The 21,551-nt window shown below is 33.5% G+C and overlaps 1 protein-coding gene across 1 annotated transcript; it reads left to right on the forward strand.

Moving 5' to 3' along the window:
- Positions 1 to 26: 26 nt before the first annotated feature.
- On the forward strand, positions 27 to 12,664 carry LOC110447135 (ubiquitin-like protein 3). Its single transcript, XM_021492607.1, has 5 exons — positions 27 to 336; positions 5,734 to 5,842; positions 10,435 to 10,521; positions 10,867 to 10,944; positions 11,357 to 12,664. The coding sequence occupies exons 1-5, from the start codon at positions 307 to 309 to the stop codon at positions 11,416 to 11,418; spliced, it is 366 nt and encodes a 121-aa protein (XP_021348282.1). The 5' UTR covers positions 27 to 306; the 3' UTR covers positions 11,419 to 12,664.
- The last annotated feature ends 8,887 nt before the right edge of the window (positions 12,665 to 21,551 follow it).

The raw sequence follows: 21,551 nt of genomic DNA on the forward strand, positions 1-21,551 counted from the left end.
ATATTACCCACAAGCCAATTCGTGCTTCTTCTTTATCGCCGCCATAGCAGCTTTTGAGGAATATTATCATTAATTTAAATAGAGGATTCCTTACGTTTGATTGAATATAGAAGACTCAGGGGTATCTCAAAATGTGCCAAGTACTTCAAATTTAGCAAATATTTTAGCTTGACGATCAAAGTGTTGTCATATCATCAAGATTTTGTTTCAAAATGAGGCCTGTTGTGACATAATTTTTCTCATCCTCAACCTATCAGCTGACCCAAGTCGGGACCGTACATAAACGATTGTACATTCCCAACAATTATGGGATCAAGAGGAATACCCGGTGACAAGGTAAACATATTCTCTTTGTATTTGTTTCTTACAGACTGTATACATTGTCTAAATGTAGGTCTATTTCCGTTATTTCCACTGCCACTGGTCTATGGATGGTTCATTTTCAATACACAAAAATCATTGACTTCTAACAGTTAATTCACTTCAACTAAAACTGGAGTCCGTTTCTTTATCCGAAAAAAATGTGTCGTAAAGTAATCATTCAGTGATTCCTTTTTATTTCATTTTAAATTTTGGTTTACACTAACAGTTTGCATGTTTATTTTGGTTGCTGCTGTTTATTTGTGAGCCCTGTTTATTTTTACGGACAATGAGTTGACCTACTTTCAGTAAGTTAGATGTCATTCTGTCAATGTTTGTGTCCGACTGTTACAACAGGCCTAAGTGGTTAAAAAAAATAGTTGCTGCATATATATCAGATAAAATTGACGTAAGTCAGTTGTTTGTGTATTTACTAGGTATAATTTTATAGATCAGGAGGGAGGACAGGGAAGTCAAAGGAATTTGCAGCTGATTATTACCAAAATAGATATTTAGGGCATATGAAATCTGCAGGTTTTAGTATGATTTTACTTATTTTTTTGTTCCCTACCCTAATGCAGGTCCAGTACACTCTGTCTATTGAGCTATAGCTGTAAAGACCTATAATAGCTCTATTGACCTTTTGAGCTATTTTCATGTGATGTTCTTTTTTAAGGAAAACGAAACGAAAGTCACTATTAAAAGAAGATTGTATCATTCATTAGGTTAATAGCAAACTACATTAAATATAAGTATTCTTTTAAAAAAATAATGATGTTAAAAAAAATTCAGAAATTTGACATTTATGAAAAATGAAAATAAACATCTTACTGTATGCTTTTTGTATTCAACATTACCATTAAACTTATTGTTGTATGCGACTTTGCTTTAATTTAATGAAAATTGAAATCTGAGAAAATCTTATGATAATTTTTTCTTTTGAAATAATGAAAAATGAAAAAATAAATCCAAAAGGGGTGTGATATTGGTTTTGCGGGCTGATACAGGTTTTGGGGTGTGATACGGCCGGGGCTGATACGGCTTTTGGCATATTATTACATACTTTCTAATAAATACGTTTTTTTTTTATATGCGATACGACACAATTGCTCTTATCCATATCAGCCGTCGCCGTATCACACCCCAAAAGCTGTATCACACCCAAAACCCAATTCAGCCCGCAAAACCTGTATCACACCCCTTTTGGAAATTTGTCGTTTTTCAATATTTCAAACGAAAAATATATCATAAGATAGTAGCTTTTATTAGTAAGTATGTAATAAACAGATTAAAGCATGCCTTTTTCCATATCACACCCAGTATCAACCCGAGACTGCAATATCGGCCCAAGGCATGGGCTGATATTGCAGTCTCGGGGTGATACTGGGTGTGATATGGAAAAAGGCATGTATTATTCTCTATTTATAGCTATATAGCTCGATCAGCAGAGTGTAATGGACCTGTAATGCTCAATAAAGTCTTCATTTACACAAGATATTTTTATTTGTAAATCTATCAACTTTGATGTCTATGTTAATAGTTAATATGAAGAAAACTTTTTAATGGTAATTAAGTATCCCTGTCACACTTCCCTTTTTTTTGTAACCACCCCTGATTTCATCTTGGTTATAACTGTAACAATTGGGCAAGGATACTGTGGCCAGGTAATATTTGTTTAGTCCAGGGTTTAAATCCTGGTCAAATTCCGCTGAATTTTTACAATCGGGAACATCTTGTTAATGTTTTTGACAAATAAAGAAGATATCTGAGAGAATGGCACAAAAAAAATCCAATCAATTCCTTTCAGCAGGTGCAAGGTTTGCTTTTTAAAAGCAAGACAAAACATGTACAGGATCAATAAATTGAGGACACAAAAGATGAAAGTTATTACCAGGGAACTGTACATGTTCATCTGTGATAATTTCAGGGGTGTAAAAAAAATCAGACTACTAGCCCAAGGCTAGAAGACACTAATAATCCACTAGCCCGAAATAAATTTCTGCTAGCCCGACAAATACAAAATGGATCAAGCTGAAAACATGATCACACGATCTTTATCTCATTCACAGATGGATATGTTTTCCTTAAAAAATAAAATAAATCTTTTTTTGTTGGTTAATAATTTATAACTGATTGCCCTAAAAGTTTTTGAAAGTAAAATAAAAAAAAATCTGCAAATTTTTTGTTTTCTCTCTTCCTGAAAATCAGTCCAGAGTCTGGTTTCACTGTTAGAAAACATGGCAGACTAGTTGACTTTTGGAGAGATGAATTTTATTTCTGTACCCCACGTGCTTAAATCAAATAAAAAGAATGATTTGCAACCAAGAGGGCCATTTTGGTGGTTAGTATAGACTTTCAATGCTATCTTAGTAAGTTAGTTGTGAATAGTGCCCACTTTCACACATAGCACACATGTGCATGTGAAGGCCACAGAAATTGAACCACTTGCATCATCAATATACATTACATCGAGAATGGCTCCTTGTGGTCTGATAGATATTGCAGCCATAATCCTGGAGGGGATCAATGACCCCGCCATGTTCCAGTTTTATTTTTATTTTACATAAAAGGACCCCTCTTAAGTTTGATATTGACTAAAAAAAAATCTGAAAATGACCCACTGTTCTCCAATTCCCAGATTTTCCCTGTATTGTAATGAAAATTACAAGGAATCTACAGGTTTAGAATGTGAATTGATTACCCTTATGGTGATAGAATAGAACAGAAGCATTTTTATTAGTTATACCATGATACAAATGTCACTAGCCCCGGGCTAGCTATATATATATATATATTATATAAAGAAAAATTCTTAACAATGAGTCTTTAGTACTTTCATCTCTTCTAAGAGATTCTTCAGACTGAACAGCGTACACATTAAATATATATATATATATATTATATAGTAAGCCTCTAAATTTCACTATACCATGCTGAAAATCTGGTAGCCCGGGCATCGGGCTAGTGGATTTTTACACCCCTGAATTTGTATCAAAATTATTTTATGCAATGTTACTTTTTAGTTCAATTGGTGATAATCGTGGAATGCAGACATTTCAGTATTTGGTTGTTTCAATACATTTGTCATTTCATCAGTATTAATAACTATTCTAGAAGTTGTTGAAAGACATTATTGAAAAAGATTTTCGGCAATTGGACTGATGTTTTAATCAATCATGATTTTAAATTTTGAGACTATTTATGGATTTTACTCTTTACAAAAAAGGATCCTTTTTTAGGTACTGAAACATTGTTTGGAGTCATCAATTGTGAAAATCATAAGTTTGTTTACAGGTCGGCACTTGGAAACACCTCGCAATTGATATACATGTATGTAAATGACATTATGTTATGTTTTCTTTATTGATACATCTGCCTGCTTTACACATTAATATTTCAGGATTGTTGTATGAAACATGCTAAAATTCAGTAATGATATCTAGATCTGGGCAATTGAAATTGCATTTCAGAAGGTCACTTGCCTGCACAGACGAGTACTTTAAAAGTTTTTCCATGCCCGAGTATGACCTCATATCGTCTCCATATAAAAATGTTTGTTCTGTATCAATTTAATTAGCTTGTAACACCTTAAAAAGGAAAGTTGATTCATGGTACATCAGTGCTCAACATGGATGTTTTATTCTAGTTGTAACGATTGTAAGCATTAGCAGTCAAATTAAGAGTTATATTTATTTAGACTGTAAACTAGATGGTTTATTAAATATACACGGGTAGTATTTTTATAATTCGAATGAATATTATCAGATTATGATATTTTTAAGGCTAAAATAAAAATAAAAAGTTGACTCGGACAAGGAAGATTGTGACAAATATTATAGGGCATTAAAGGGCAACATAAAATTTTAGTACAGTGTTGGCTTGCAGTTGTAGTCCTTGGCTTGGATATTCAAAATATCACATGATGGTCTTATTCAATTAATCAGAAACAAACCTGCTTTTAAACAGTAGGGGTGGAAATTGTCAAGCAATTTTCATACTGCAAAATTAATGGAATATTGCTATATACCCCAATATATTGTATTCCTAGAAATTTAGTACGTTGATGATGATCTATTTTACACAGGTGAAAAAATGAACTTCTAGCACTCGACAAGGGCAGGTGAAATAGACTTGTTTTAATTTCTTAAACATGTTTTTGAATGTGTTTTCCCCCAACTGGGGGTGAATAAATGATTAACTGTCTTAAGTACTAGTTATAACAAAAATTGTAAACACACAAACAATTAGGATCAAACAAAACATCATGATCATGACAAACTATTTTATTCAATTTCCTTGTTTTGAGGGGAAAATACTAGCAGCCTTTCAGTCAATTCAGATGATTTATAAGAATGATGAAAATAACTGAAATTCCAGCTAAAATATACAGTTTTGATAGATAAAGGATATATATATACTTATTGTTATTGACAGTTGATGTACAAATCAACAACTAATAGACAACGCTTTGACATGAAAAACATCTCTGTTTAATTATATTATCAAACAGAAAGATGCCTTGCATTGACATATATTAGTAATAACCAGGCAGTCAGGACCTGGTTTTCAGGAATTTAAAAGTTAACAACAGTAAAAACGGTAATAATACCAAAATAAATTCACCAATGCAATAAAGTCATATAATGTAGAAAAATGGGGGGTGGGGGTTAATATTTTAGGGAAAGGAACAATTATATATACATGCTATAAGTGGATTTCTAAGGTCTATTTCTTCTTCCAGTCATTGCCTCCATCAACAGGTTGATGCTTCTGCAATGTATTTGCCGGGGCAAGTGTTTTGGAAAAAAATAACAACCCGGTTAACCCTGTTTTATTAAGAAAGTTGTTACAAAAATTGAGCTTTCTGTCAAATCATTCCATAAATGTGCTTAATTAACTGCCATCCAAACAGTGAACTATAAATAAAGCTAACCTTTTCACCACCATAGACCATGATGAACTCATCCCAATTAATGCATGGTAGAGTCTACTAAAGTTACCTAGGGGTGAAAAGGGTTGCACAAAAGTCAAATATAAAGTTTTCTTCAAATTTTGTAGTGTCAAAACATATGTCAAGCAGAACTGAAGAGTCAAAAGCTGATTTTGGGGAGTTAAACATATTCTCAATAGTCTATTGAAAGCCCTGAATGTGCAGAAACCTTTTTATTATATAGTATCAGTGATTTTACCCTCAGATCAGAAAAGCAATCCCAACCAAGCCCTTTAACTGTAGAAAACCAGAGTTTTGAAAGAGAGACTTATGGACAACCATGGATAAAATAGAATCTAAGTGGCATAACGAATCATTGTCACCTTTCTCTTCATGAAATAATTGTGATGTCTATGTTATATAATTTGTATATATTTTTTCAGATTAACTTGCGGTTGATCTTAGTAAGTGGGAAATCCAAAGAGTTCCTGTTTACGCCAAACGAGTCTGCGGCAGACATAACAGAACTTGTTTACAACAACTGGCCAACAGGTTGGTATTAAAATAATATTGGATAAGAGATTAAGTATACATACAATGTAATTATGAACAGCTCCATTGATGTCTCTCTTCAGTCTAAGTCTTATACTTGCATAAAAATAATCAACAGTGGGGTTGTTATCGGGTTTGTTCAGACTTGTCAATTTGATTTGAAATCACCTGCAGCAATGTCTTTGTCTGAGAGCTAGCCATGGCCAGTTCCTTTTAACTTGATCTCTAGCTATAGCTAGTTCTTTTAATCTCTGTATTACGTGTTATATTATAAATGATCATGAACTGCTGGAACAGTGGAGTGTAATTCTGTTGATCCACAAAATTTATGTTTGGAAATTTTGACACTGTATACGTACCAGGCATGTGTTTTGCAAAAATACAACAAAGGAAAAAAAACAAAATGATACATTACAATATTTTGAAAATCACTTTTCCATATGTATTGACAAGACACTATACTTAAACAAGAAATTGTATAAGTTCTTATCGTGAAATTTGCTCAATTTTCATTTTAAATACCTTCATTGTTTCCAATGAATTTTGTGGCATCTGTTTGCCCCAAAAGGCTTATATTTGTATGTCATTGTCAGTGTATGGAAGGGGGTTGTTACACACACACAACCGATACTTGTGTGGCTTGTTTAAAATTTATATATCAATATGAATAAACAAAATGATGGTTAGTTTGAACAGTAGATGTTTTGTTTTTCTGTACAGTTCACTCAAAACCATAAAGATATATTATTTATTGGATGAAATATATTCAATTTGGGATGCTATTAATAATGAACTACTTAGTAATGATTGGGATTCCATAGTTAATAACACTACTAGCATTAATGAACTATATTCTACTATTATAAACAAAATAAACTCTGCTACTAACTCTCATATACCTCACAAAACAATTACTGTCCATCCTGATGATAAACCTTGGATGACTGGTGAAATTCGGCATAAATTAAGATATAAGAATAGATTACATAAAAGAGCTAAAAATAAAAATAGGGAACAAGATTGGGCAAAATTTAGAACTTGTCGCAATGACACTATACAAATTATTCGGCAATCCAAAGAAAATTACTTTAAGAAACTTCAAAATTGTCTTGCCGACAAAACAGTGCATCCAAGAAAATGGTGGCAGATAGCAAAATCTATAGGAAAAATGAATAACACTAGCACTAATTCTTATCCTCTAAAATCTAACAATAAAATATTAATCCATCCACAAGATAAAGCTGAGGCACTAAATAACTTCTTTACCACCATTGCCTCTGATATTACTGACACTAACCTACCTGATTTACCTCCCTTATGTCCATTTGAACTTTCTGACATTAACATTACTGAACAAGATATAACTGACCAATTTGACATTTTTAATAAAAACAAACCAGCTGGTCCTGATGGTATTTTACCTATGATTGTAAAGAACATTTCTGCTTCTTTAGTATACCCACTCAAACTATTATTTAATAGAACTTTATCTATTGGAGTAATACCTGATGTACTAAAAACGGCTAATGTTACTGCTCTCTATAAAGGTAAAGGAGATATCAGTGATCTCAATAATTATAGACCTATTGCTATTACATCTATTTTTATCAAAATGTTAGAAAAAAATATTTTTAAATATACGTTTAATTATATTTCAAGTCACAATATGTTAAGTGTACATCAGTCAGGATTTCAACCCAAAGACTCCACTACTAATCAACTAGCTGATATCTATAATACTATAAGTGGCAATTTAGACCAAGGTAAAGATTTGCGTTTTGTTTTCTGTGACATAAGTAAAGCATTTGATCGAGTATGGCATTTGGGCCTATTATATAAACTAAAAACATATGGTATTAAAGGTAAATTATATAATTGGTTTAAAGCTTACTTATCTGACAGAAAACAAAGGGTTATCTTTGAAGGTTATAAATCTAGTACCAAACCTATGTCTGCAGGGGTTCCTCAAGGATCTGTCCTTGGTCCCTTCCTCTTTCTTCTTTTTATTAATGATATTACTAATAATGTAACTTCTCATATAAAACTCTTTGCAGATGATACCTCTCTCTATGTAATAGTAAATAATAACAATGACCTTACAACACCTACTAACATACTTAATGATGATCTTGACTCAATCTCTGAATGGTCAAAGCGATGGCAGATCCTATTCAATCCGAATAAGACTGTAGCTATTAACTTCTCTCGTAGACACATTAACAATCATCCTCAACTGCTATTTAACAATACTCCAATTGCACAACATGAACACCATACTCACTTAGGACTAACATTTAACAGTAAAGGGACATGGTCAGATCACATTTCAAATATTTATAAGAAAGCGAACTCTAGACTAAGTATTCTTAGAATTTTAAAAACTACAGTTGATAGGAATACATTAAAAACATTATATGTCTCTTATATAAGACCTGTGCTAGAATATTCTGATATAGTATGGGATAATTGTACCAAATCGGAATCAGATCTTTTAGAATCAGTTCAACTAGAAGCTATGCGTTTAATTACTGGCCTCAGACGAGGTACATCTCATCATATTCTGTATACTGAAACACAACTTGAAACATTACACACACGAAGACAAAATCATAAACTAACATTAATGTATAAGATTCTTAATAATTACACTCCAACTTATCTCGATAATATCATTCAACCATTTCTAAATGTAAATAATAACTATACCTTCAGAAATAACAGATTCTTTAATATACCACAGACAAGAACTACTACTTATATGAATAGCTTCTTCCCTTCTACAATGGTAAAATGGAATGCACTTGATAGCACTGTACGAGACTCCATCTCAATTTCATCTTTTAAAAAGAAACTTAAAAAAACCTTTGATACATCCGTCTCAGAAACTTTTATTAACTGTGTTCCGAGGAAACTTAACATAATTTTATGTCAGCTAAGAAATTTTAAAAGTGATCTTAACTGTGATAAGTTACAAGACCATCTGATTGATGATGCTTCCTGTGTATGTGGTGTACAGAGGGAAGATCTAATACATTTTTTCTTTCAATGTCCTCTGTATTCTAATATTAGGCATCATATTACCACTATTTATAATCTAGTAGGATATTTAAATCTGCACTGTTTAGTATATGGTATTAGTAATGCATCCAACCAATTAAATAAAACTATTCTTATACATGTTGACTCTTATATTAAATCATCAAAACGTTTCGTTACTTATACGTGCTAGATAAATTTCCAAATGAATATTCATGTATTGTTATAATTATTGTTATTCAGGCAAGTTTTATCCCTTAAATAACGAGTATTAGACATAAGCTGGTGTGGGTGTGGGTGTGCATGAGTGTGAGAGGAAACGAATCACAACATTTTATATATTCAAGCATTGTACATATCTACCGGAATTAGAAGAAGACTGATATAGGAAAAGCCTGTTGTCTTATTCTTTTGTCAATACTGTTCAAATATCTCCTTTAATGTTAACTTATATGTTTGTATTATATATGTATTGTCAATAAAATACTTTGAAATTGAAATTGAAAATATATTCAACTGGACTAATAAATACCTCCAATAAAACAATAAAATGTATCTTTGAAGGAGGTATGGTCATAGTCTCCTGTGCTTTGAAGCATGTGTGCATATGTATACAACTCGTCAAGTGAAATGCTTGCCTGCTGAACATTACCTTGCATTCAAGTGTTCCTCTGTCTTCAAGATTGGAAAAAACATGATACAGACATGTATTTAGCTTGAGGAGTTATTTTTTGTTGGCTAGCTGTTCATGTCTTAATATGCATACAAATATTGATATTGAGAATTTTCAATATGGTTATACTGAACTGCTATCCTAAATCATTTTCATCAATATATCAGTACTGATATTCAGCCGTTATCAGGACTTGAAGGTCCTCCAGATGTTTCAACAGTGATGATCAGTTTTGCTGTCCTTTGATGGGGTGGCTTCAAGTCTCTGATTTATCACTGCTCTGCCCCACAGCCAGCATTATGTTAGCTCTGCAGCATCTATCAGTCTTTAAGGTGCTTCCTTTCATGGTGTTTCTAACCATTCCAAAGATCTACCTGGTATTCCTGATCATTCCCAATGCATCATGTTGCCCTCTGAATTTACAGCTGGGAAACATCATCATCCCAATTCAAACATACAGCTAATCATGTCAACCTTTCTCCTTACCCTGTTAATTTCTATGTTCATGAGGTCTGTATTCTTAAATTGGCACTCTTCTTTTCGTTTTCTACACTCCAATTTCTAGGTTGGTAAGCTTGCATTGGTTCAAATGATCTGCCTTGAACTGACACACCATAATCACCATCAATCACCACTACAAGCAATTGTTGAACAATGTTCAGAAATCCCAACTGTTTATGCTGACTTTAATCTTCTATGACTGAACTTTTATGTAGTAACCCATATCGGAGGAGTAATGCCATGTACTTCAACGAGGCATTAAGCCACTTCCAGATGTGCCTGATGCCTGATAAGGTTATTAAGGTATAATTAAAGTTTTAATCATACATGTGTATTTGTAAATGCTTTTTTTCAAACTTTTCAATCCTATTCTATTGTTTAGATTGGGAAGATGAACCATTACCACCGGCAAATATATTGAGATTAATATATCAAGGAAGATTTCTCCATGGCAATGTTACACTGGGAGGTAAGTATTTTATAAAAGGGATTGAAATCATCTGAATTGTTGTTTGAAACTAGAATAGAATTACAATTCTGTTTCTGCATTATGAATGATATACTGGAATTAAGTGTAAGATGCTTATTAATATTATATCATTAGGTAAGTGTATTGATTAATCATTGTGATGAAGGGATTAGTTTACAATTACGATCTGACATTTTACTTTTGTTTCACAACAGGATTGGGAGAGGGCCTAGTGAGTTGTAAGTACTTGTGCCCAATCCCTCTGACTGTTTAATGTCAATAAGATATGTTCGAATGAAAGAGTTGTAAATTTCAGTTTTCATCATGTTCTTTTATGAATTCCAGCTTTACAACTACCTATGGGCAAAACGACGGTGATGCATCTAGTGCCAAGAGAGAATTTACCAGAACCAAACAATCAAGGTATATACATTCACATCAAGACATTCACCAGGGTCTTTTTCATTTACCCTGTTCTAAACACTTCCCAGCTGTCCCACAAGATTTGTTTGCTAATAACTTAAAGACAGACCTAGTGATTTGATTTGGCAAAGACTCCCAAGGCCTGCATCAATATAGGTTTATCCCTGAAATATTCCATTTAAAGATAGATGAATCAGTTATTTTACATAAACAAACAGGTCCAATTCTGTGATTTTTGTTTTGTTTTATAGGTCATGGCGGCTTTCTATTTTTATTTTATTTTTCAATTCTTTGATGTTGACAAATTCAAAACAATCGGATTGAGATTCTGTTAAAAAATGTGATTGGTTGAACACATATTTGTTTCATGATATTAACATTTGATAAATGTGTTGTTTTGTATATTTTACAGGGCAGTTAAAAAAGGACAAAAGTGGTGAGAGTAACTGTAGTAACTGCTGTGTTATACTCTGAAGCATAGCGATATCACTGGACAAATTCATACAGACAGTCATGATAGGACATGGATGTACACTGTTGTAAATGATGTCCCGTCATTTAGTGTGTGCTCCAGAACAATGTTGTATCATTGTACAAACAAAAATGCATTGTGTTCTAATAGGATCTGAAAAAAATAACAAAAAAAAACAAAAAATGCTGAAGTGACTGATTGACCAAGGACAGGAAACGTGATGGTGGATGAGGTTCTCATTTTAACATAGCTAGTCTGTGATAAAGGTAAAACAAAGCAAAATAGTACTTGTACTCTGTGCATGTAGACAGTACTCCTGGACATTTCTTCATCTCTTTATCTATCTCTCTGTCAATACTTTAATTTCCCCTGTGAAATGTCCAGGAATATTCTCGTGAAGGGAAAATTGTTTTCCCTTCATCATGTGCTGACTGTTAGAAAACGTAATGAAAAGAAACTGTGTAGGTGGGAAAACAATTGTGTATCCCTCACCTAGGACAAACATTTGCATATTTAAATCATACTATAGTGTTTTTTTCTGTAAAATTTATCACATTATCATAAATAGGCATTTGTTTTTGTTCTACTTTGGTGGAGCAATTTGTGTTCCCAGCAGATTTTGTTACAGGTATATTCAGCTTTTGCTTGTTATTATGTTGTTATGATATACATTGATATGTCATTTTTATGTGTTGACAAAGAGAACTACTACGTACTTAAATGATGTTTTTATGTTACATTTTTAATTCTTTCCCTAGATAAAATACATGTACCATTACAGAGGTTTTATTGACTGCAAAACTTCTCAAAAAATATATGAAATTTAAATTATGTATGAAAGATTTGAATGAAATTTGGATGTATATGTTTCAAATTGTTGTCAGTGTGTTCTATACAAATAGTGTGTTGTACTGCTCAGATTACTAGATTGGTTACTTTAGATACATGACATGGTGAGACAGTCAAGGCTGTTATAATTTGATCAGTTTTTGGCCAAAGTATTCTACAGATCTACCTACATTTTTTGATATTATATAATTAAATAGGAATCTACTGTAATCATACATATACTAGCACAGTAAAAAAAATATCCAAGCACCATTAACGGCATATTTGTAGTAGAATGAGGAACAGTGATAAAGATAGTGCCGTTGCTGGGGCTCGTGCCTGCAACCCTTGGCTCTCCAGCCCGCTGCTCTACCGCTGAGCTAAAGGGAACTTCCCAACAGCTGACGCTTGTAAGGCACAATCAATGCACAATTTTTACATATTTACATATTCACCAGTGAAATTTATGATATAAATCTGTGTACCTGGTACATATATACTATGACAGTCAGAAGTTTGTTTGAAAGACTGAAAGCCACGGTGCGACACCTGACCCAGGTCTGTTTCCTTGTCAGTTGACTGCATGATATGCTTCAGCATATTATAGAGAGGCCAGGTCTTATCTCACCTGATCATCGTTCAGTAGTTTATATTTATAGACGTTGTAAATTCTTCGTCATAAATTTTATTCTTCATTTTATTCCTGTTATATGTCTTCCCTTTTGGAACAACTGCAGTTGACATACCGGTACACATATGAGGCCTAAAGACATTAGAGTCTGTAATTTCCGTGCAAATTATTAGAAAAAAATAATGCTGTGCTAAATCAGAATGAACAATGGTAAAATAAGAAAATTTTGTGTGTGAACTTGATACAATATTGCTGCTAAGATATGTATGTTTACAGTATCCTATATATACACTTCCCCACTATTTTTTCTATTAGGAAATCACTGTCTAGAACAGTGAAGTATTTTACACAAATGTTTATTTGGTTTATTATGATGAAGCATCAGTTGCCTATCAAGATTGATGACTGAAATTTTGTGACATCTTCAAAGTCCATGACTTTTATACAGGTATCTTTTGACAATGGGGAATCTTCAAAGTCCATGACTTTTATACAGGTATCTTTTGACAATGGGGAGAAAAATTCTTCAAATTCTTCACTGTTTAATTTTGTGAAAAATAGACAACCATCTACACAATATAATACATTGTGATTCATTAACCGTTTTAAATCTTACTTTTTGGGATCAAGTTAGTTCTTTAATTCCCTGATTATATCTTGAAAAGCTATTTCTTTGTTATTTGCACATATATATTAATATTTCAATCAAAAATTCAAATTACACAACATCGGTTATATAATTATATTCAATTTTAAATCTTAATCAGTAAGAGACAGCAAACATGTCATGAGTGATTTCAAGTAAAGCTAAATTTAAAGTAGAAATCATTTTGTTTACATTTGTTTTTGTTATTGTTTTTTTTTTTTTTACTGTTAATATTTTGGTATCTTTTTTTTTGTGAAGAAAAATGTCATTGACTTTACAACCTTCAGAAAACATCTTGCCAAATATTTCATTATAACCATTTTACGACATTCTGCTTTTTGGTTTTATCATCTAATGGTTTATTTCAGTAGTTGTGCGTTTTTGATAACAGACATATTTTAATGATGTTCACAGGTAGTTATCAATGGTATCATCTGATAGTTTAGTTTCACGTGCACGGTAGATGGTACAGTAAAATATGTAGACATAGCCCAACTATGTGGATGGTATTGAATGCAAGTCTTGAATATTGAATGACACCATATATAAAGCACTGAGGTTTTCTGGTTTAACATGGAGCATGATCCTCACCGAATACCATGTACATGTACTCATAAAGCTTTGCAGGGCCTGTCTCACACAGGTGATTTACAGTTATCAAGTAAGCACTCTGTCTCTATAAAACCAACAGTGTATGTGGTGTGTGAATGTGTTTGTGTGACATAAAAAGTTGCTGTTGGAAATCAATAATAGATGGATTCTTCAAGTACATTTAGACAGCCTTAATCTATGTACATGTATCACAATTTTATGCACAAAGTGAATTTTTGAGAGAGAGAGAGAGAGAGAGAGAGAGAGAGAGAGAGAGAGAAAAAAAATATGAAAATGAAATCCCCAAAAGTATGTGAAAGAATACTGTGTTTTAGTTTTAGGCACAAAGTTACTTTTCAAAAATAAAATTAAAAAACAATCATCAAAATTAACTGAAAGTAAACAGTTGAGAATACATGGTTGTAGCTTAAGGTGATGCTCCTATCTTTATCATTCAAAGCATTGTGCATGAAAGCTGTAAGAACAGAAAATATTTAAGGTCAGAGGATTACATGTACTTGCACTAAAATCTGGGAGGGCATATTTGGAAAGATACAAGGGCAAAATGTTACTTTGGTGAAGGCAACAAAGCAGCAAAGCAAAAGTATTTTAGTTTACAATAATTACAGTAGGCTAGAAAAAGGCTGAAACAGGTTTGTGCTGTAAACTTCATCAGACTTAGAATTTTCCTGTAACAAACAGACCATTAGGTCAACCAAATCACTGTACACTCCACTACCATATAGTGGTCAATGAAACAGAAAATCACTCTGAGCAGTAAGTATGCTTTGTACAAATTTTTAACCAAAGTTAACATATATTGTTCCATTTGATTGGCAAAAGTATATTGTAAGATAATTGAAAAAACAGGTTTTAATGAGAGAAAAAAAATCGCCCCTGTAAGTACAGATTGAAGGTTTTGCATGAAGTATTTTAAAAATGTAACTCATATTAAATGTTATGTTTAATAAATTTTGTCATGTGATTTTGTTTATTTTGCCGATTTTGTACAGTGTGTGTTGTACAAGATATAGTATTCTATGTATATAAACAAAAGTTATAAATTATTTGTGTTTCATATAATGGTAACATATATATTTGGCGATCTCAGTACCTGTAGTTTGAAAAGACCAAATTCATGTGATATATGGCAACATATTTTGTTGTGGAATGAGTTGTCTGTTAAATCCTGGTTTCCTCTTTGTCGCCTTTTGTATGCTAGTCTTGAGAAATTTGTTTTGACTAGGGCTGCAAGGTGAAGGAAATGGTGATAGTTTTGTTTTCCTTGCTTCTTAAAATGGACATTATAAATGCGTGATCGTAATCTTGTTGACAATATAAGGAAAATTAACTTTCAGAAGCTGTCTTTAATGTGGTAATGGTTGCAGGAGAAATTAATTACAGGACAACGTTCGATATTTAATATAATTAAAAATTCTGATTATTAGGGATGTCATCTATCTAATGGGTGGATGAGAGGTGACTCCAACACTTATTCATATGTTGTTCTACAAGTTCACTATATAGAGTGCTGTTTCATACACACACAGGTATTGATACACATTTTATCATGCACCAATTACATACACATATTGAGAGGTACAGGTCATTGTGCCTATTGTGATAAGGTAAAGAAGTGCTAGGTAGACTTTGTAAAAATGAGCTCCAGTAATAGCCTATATAATATTGATTCTCTTCAATTTTGTACTGTACACTAGGGACAAAAAAGTCTTTGTGTCGCCAATATGTACAAACAGTGTGGATGGGAGGCAAGAGGATGAGTTGTGTAAATGACTTGCCTTATGGTATATAGGTGAGACAAGTACGAGAGTGGCGAGAAATTTTATTTATTAGGAAGAGTGTACAGAATAAATTTGACTTAAAATCTCATGACCAAGTCATTCGAATGTACGAATGACACCTAGTCCCCTAAAACTGCAATACACAAAAAATAGGTATACACATCATTGTTCATCTTCATTAAATGAAGAATTAAAAAAGAACCTCATTATGAAATGACAGGTAGACTTGAAACTTGAATTTTTGCATTTTCTTCTTGTCATTTTTATCACACATAGAAATGAGTTTCGTATCCAGAATTGTAATTTATCACAATTTTTACTTTTGACTTATTGGGAAATATTTATTGAATAAGGTTTCTTTCTCCCTGCATTGAGAAATATCAAAATGGCACACTTGTGAAAATATAGTATGCTGCTACACTCTTGAAATATGAATGTTATTCAATGGGAAATCATTAGATGTCTACAAGATAGATCTACATATGTACATCATGTCTAATCTTGTAACGTATTTACAGAGAAACAACATCAACATGGTAGTCCTTTGTCTGAATTGATATTATAAAAATGACAAAAGCAGGGCTATACATATCTGCTGCATCATATATTTAGGAAATATTTTACTGTGTAAAGATATCTGGATATCACGGACATTCATGTAAGAGTGTTGATTCTCTCTTGATCTTAATATCTTCATATAGACCATCTGCTTAAACTTGGTTTAAAAGTAGCTTTAAAGACTTCCCCCAGGTTTAAAAGTAGCTTTAATGACTTGCCTATGTACGTTGTAATTTAAGCTTGTAATTACTTTGGACCCTAACTTATGCTTCATTTCATACAAGACCCACATAACTTACACTCCTGATGTATAACCTCTGATAAAGAGGTGATTTTATCAATGTGTTCATTTCAGAAGATCCTGCTATTGAACTCCAACCTTTTTGTTATTAGAATATGAACCATAAGAGTACAGATGTATATACTTTTGCTGATTAAATCCGCTGATATAGTGATATGACGTTTTGGTTCAACGTTCCTCAAGCTCGGATACAATCAATCATATGAGACCGACATAGTCAGCAGTGTTATTTTTGCTGCAGTTTCATTGATCCCCATGTACAAAACATCAGGCTGTAATAGCCTTCATGTCTTGTATGGTTGTATCACACACTTTTTCATTGTAAACTATACTGTTAAAAAAATGGGGGTCAGTATTTCAAACTTCACTTGTAGCTTAAGACCATTCAGTGCTTTTTAAACATTATTTATTCCATAAGTTGTGGTTGTATAATTTTTAAAACAAATATCTTGTAAAATGTAAAATATTTCTTCTATGTATTTGGTGATATGTAAAATTGTGTCCCTTTTGCGTAAGTTGTTCCAACGTTTTGGTTTGTATAGACTTCTAGATGAACCAGCCAGAAAATTCACGCTGGTCCACCGAGTCACAAGCGTATATTATAGTGTGGGAAGGGTGTGTGTTGTGTGAATGTTGTTACAGCATGAAATGCTATGTTATTATATGCCACTGGATTTTGATTTAGTTGTGGACTAAGTTGAAATTCTAGTTGTAGTGATAGATTTGATAGGAAATGAAGCACCACACTGTTCCAATCACAGGTACTGCTCTACATAGTAAACTTACACCATTCAGGAAAGTGTATTACATGTATGTCTCGCCAAAATATAGCAATTACCCACCTAAATCTAAACACTCTGAGCATTCAAATTTTCTTGATTTAAAAGCTTTCTGATATTTAATAGATACTAATATTATGATTACAGAACTGTATAATATAGTTACATTTAAATTTCTAAACTGAAAATTAAGATTCTGGGGTTTTTTTGGGGGGTTTTACGGAAATTTGATATTCCCAAATTATTTTCTGTTTTAAACTTGAACAAAAATACATGAAAGCTTCTTTACATTTATGATAAGAAAAATAATAAATATATATAATACCGAATGTACACCAGGTAGGACAGGTAAGGAGGAGTATGGTGTTTACAACACTATATGTAGGACATACCTTGTAACTGGTTCAGACAGAGATGTTGTGTTTTTCTCCTGTGTAAGACTAGTGACACCCATTATTATCTTGTGTGATTTGGGTCTGTATGTGGTCATTCCTGACAAAGAATGTATTTGTATATGATAGGTGTTTAAAAAAGGCCTTTTTTCAAAGATTATCAATGAATTATAATTATGATAATAAGTGTGCAATTATACCAAGTTTTAGAATTGCATGACATTTTTTTCTGACAAGAAAATTTATGAGTAGTTAAGTATAAGCTACATTCAAAATTTGCAATATTTATTTCATTCCTGCCTCTTTGGGCTGCCATATATTGTATCTAATTATCTCCCTTTATAAGTTTTCTTCTTCAGTCCTGTAAATGAAGTAAAAGTATTGTCTACAAGTCATGTTCATTTTACAGAGACAATGATTTGTCTTTGGTACAGTTATTCATGTGTATATATTGCTCATACTACAGAGGGTTGGACAACAGGACAGACATTGTATCCTGTCTGTCCAGATGTCCCCCACTCAGGTCATGCATCATTTGTAATGTCAGAATTACACACAATTTGTGGTAATTGAATATGAATAAAAGTCAGAGATACATTTGTGTTGAGTTTTATTAGTTCACTTCATATGTGTTTCGTACACAATCACATTTACGACTTCTTACCAGAAACTGTTTTGTTAAATTTTATGGAACTCTGTGGCAATCGTCTGTCCGTGGTGGATCTTGGAATCTTAATTCAGAAGGAACTGCCCCCACAGGAGGCTAAGAAGTGGGACCATAAGGAGTCAAAGATTGTATAACCTCCAAAAGGCATTTCCCCTAACCTTAATGGTGGATTTTCCTTACATTGTAACACTCCATAAAATGGTCCTTTGGTGATGAAGAAACAGACTCCAAGGGAGCATAGGGGAAGGATTGTAATGGGTCAGCTAGTACAAAAATATCTTAAGTGATGATGCTTCAAAAGAGATTACTGATTGATCTTCAAGATTCTTTGATCCTTTTAAGGTGATCAGAATTTATACTGAAGAACTGGCTGACCCTTCAGGTGGCAGAGTGAACACTGCCAGACATTTATGAGACATCTCTAACCTACTTGGATTTTCACCAATCTTCAATGATACTTGGGTCTATAGGGATAAGAAGCTTCCAAACAACATGTCCTGAAAGATGCAGGGAAACGATTAATCTAGGCTTTTCAGCTCACCTGCCCAAAAGGCATGCTTGCATTAAGTACTAAAAGTTGGCAGAAAAACCCACCTTATAATAACATACAACATGTATATAGCGCCCTATATAATTTGTAAAATTACTCTATAGCGCTTTACAACATATGGATAATAGTAATGGTTATAATTGTAAAAACAAAGGCTTACAATCACTTTTATACATTTAAGCAAGCAATGTGCACGTAATTGAACAAATAAAAGGGTGGTATTTACATGGCGTCTTTGCAAGGATTCTAAAATGCAGACGTGAAGAGGTGAGTTTTGATGTCCCTTTTGAACTTGGCCAGGGTATCTGACTTTCTAATAGCAGATGGTAAGCTATTCCACAACGTATCCGAAACCCTCCCAAAGCATCTGTTTCCGTAGGTCACATTACGACATTTTGGGACACACAACATTCTGACTCCGACCGCAGTGTTCGTGACGGCTGATACAGGGTAACAAGCTCCTGTAGGTACTGAGGAGCTGTTGCATTCAGTGCCTTGTATGTGTACACCAGAATTTTGTACTGCGACCTGTATCGTTCAGGTAACCATTGCAATGAATAAAGCACAGGTGTGATGTGCTCTCTTTCGAGTACGAGTAACTAGCCATGCTGCAGTGTTCTGGACCCTCTGCAGACCACTAGTTAGTTTGTCAGATATACCACAGAGCAGGACATTACCATACCTTGACCCTTATTAAAGGACATGGGTCATTTTTAGCTCACCTGGTCCGAAGGGCCAAATGAGCTTATGCCAAGGTGCAGCGTTGGGTGTCAATATTTTACTTTAAACAACTTCTTCTTAATAACCAAATGGCCTAGGGTGATGATATTTTGCCAGTAGCATGCTGGGATGAAGGGCACTTGAGTTTGTTAAAATAAATTAGCTTCACCAATTTTCAAGGTCACAGGGGTCAAAAATGTTAAAACTTAAACAACTAATTCTGAATAACCAAAATACCCAGGGTGATAATATTTGGCCAGTAGCTTGATGGGATGAAGGGTTACCAAGTTTGTTCAAATGAATGACCTTCAATCATATTCAAGGTCACAGGAGTCAATTGTCTTACAAAAACCTTTTAAACAACTTCTTCTGCATAACCAAAAGGCCTAGGGTGATGACATTTGGCCAGAAGCAAACGCGGATGAAGGGCTACCAAATTAGTTCAAATGAATGACCTTCGCCGATTTTCAAGGTCACAGGTGTCAATTATGTTAAAAACTTCTTCTCATTAACCAAAAGGCACAGAAGCAAACGCGGATGAAGGGCTACCAAGTTAGTTCAAATGAATGACCTTCGCCCATTTTCAAGGTCACAGGTGTCAATAATGTTAAAAACTTCTTCTCATTAACCAAAAGAAACAGGTACTGATATTGGGCCTGGATCATGCTGGGATGAAGGGCTACCAAGTTTGTTCAAATGAATGACCTTGACCAACTCTCAAGGTGACAGGGGTCATATGTCTTAAAATCTTCAAATAACTTCTTCTCAATAACCAAAAGGCCCAGGGTACTGATATTAGGCCTGTAGCATGCTGGGATGAAGGGCTACCAAGTTTGTTCAAATGAATGACCTTGACCCACTTTCAAGGTCACAGGGGTCAAATGTCATAAAATCTTCAAACCACTCCTCAATAACCAAAAGCCCAGGGTACTGATATTGGGCCTGTAGCATGCTGGGATGAAGGACTACCAAGTTTGTTCAAATGAATGACATTGACCCACTTTCAACTTTATGTCCTTATTCGGTATTCAAGGTCATATGTTTTGGTTCTGATGAATCAAACACTGATATTCTGCCTGTAGCTGTATTTTAGTCCACTTTTAAGATTACAAGTGTGAGATTAATAGCAGGTGAGCGATGCAGGCCCATTGGGCTTCTTGTATTTTTATATAGAACCCAAAAGCCTTAGTGATGATATATGTCCAACAGCTTGCAGGAAAAGACACATTTTGTGAAAAAATATGATGCTACCGGAGTAACTTATCTTCAAAGTCATGGGTCTAATTCGCTAACACATTCAAAAGGATTCTACGGAAGAACCAAAATACCCCCGTGTTGTGATATCTGACCAGTGGCCTGCTGGCATGGAGTGGTCCAAAATTTGCTAAAACAGATGGCCTTTTAGTAATCAAATCCAGTTGATAGTACATTTGAACAATATTGCCATAGTATTTGTGTTATATGTCTTGTATGATATCAAAGCAGTCCATAAAAGTCCTGTGAGTGTAAAGGCCAACTAGCACTCTTGTTTCAAATATAAACTGTGTACTGATAAAATATAATTTAATGGCTGTAGTTTTTTTTTAATATTTACTATTAATGAAGCTGCAGTTCTGATATCAAGGTCAACATCACATACCTGGTATATACAAGTATTCACAATATTTTGT

Source organism: Mizuhopecten yessoensis, unplaced genomic scaffold (genome assembly GCF_002113885.1).
Source record: "Mizuhopecten yessoensis strain PY_sf001 unplaced genomic scaffold, ASM211388v2 scaffold3229, whole genome shotgun sequence".
Taxonomy (NCBI): Eukaryota; Metazoa; Mollusca; class Bivalvia; order Pectinida; family Pectinidae; genus Mizuhopecten; species Mizuhopecten yessoensis.

What these genes read in the sequence shown, in the direction of transcription:
- LOC110447135 (XM_021492607.1), top strand. Translation starts at nt 307, where the DNA reads ATGGGATCAAGAGGAATACCCGGTGACAAG. An exon ending in TTACAACAACTGGCCAACAG is followed by an intron (nt 5,843 to 10,434) that starts GTTGGTATTAAA and finishes TCTATTGTTTAG; the next exon opens with ATTGGGAAGATGAACCATTA. An exon ending in TGGCAATGTTACACTGGGAG is followed by an intron (nt 10,522 to 10,866) that starts GTAAGTATTTTA and finishes TATGAATTCCAG; the next exon opens with CTTTACAACTACCTATGGGC.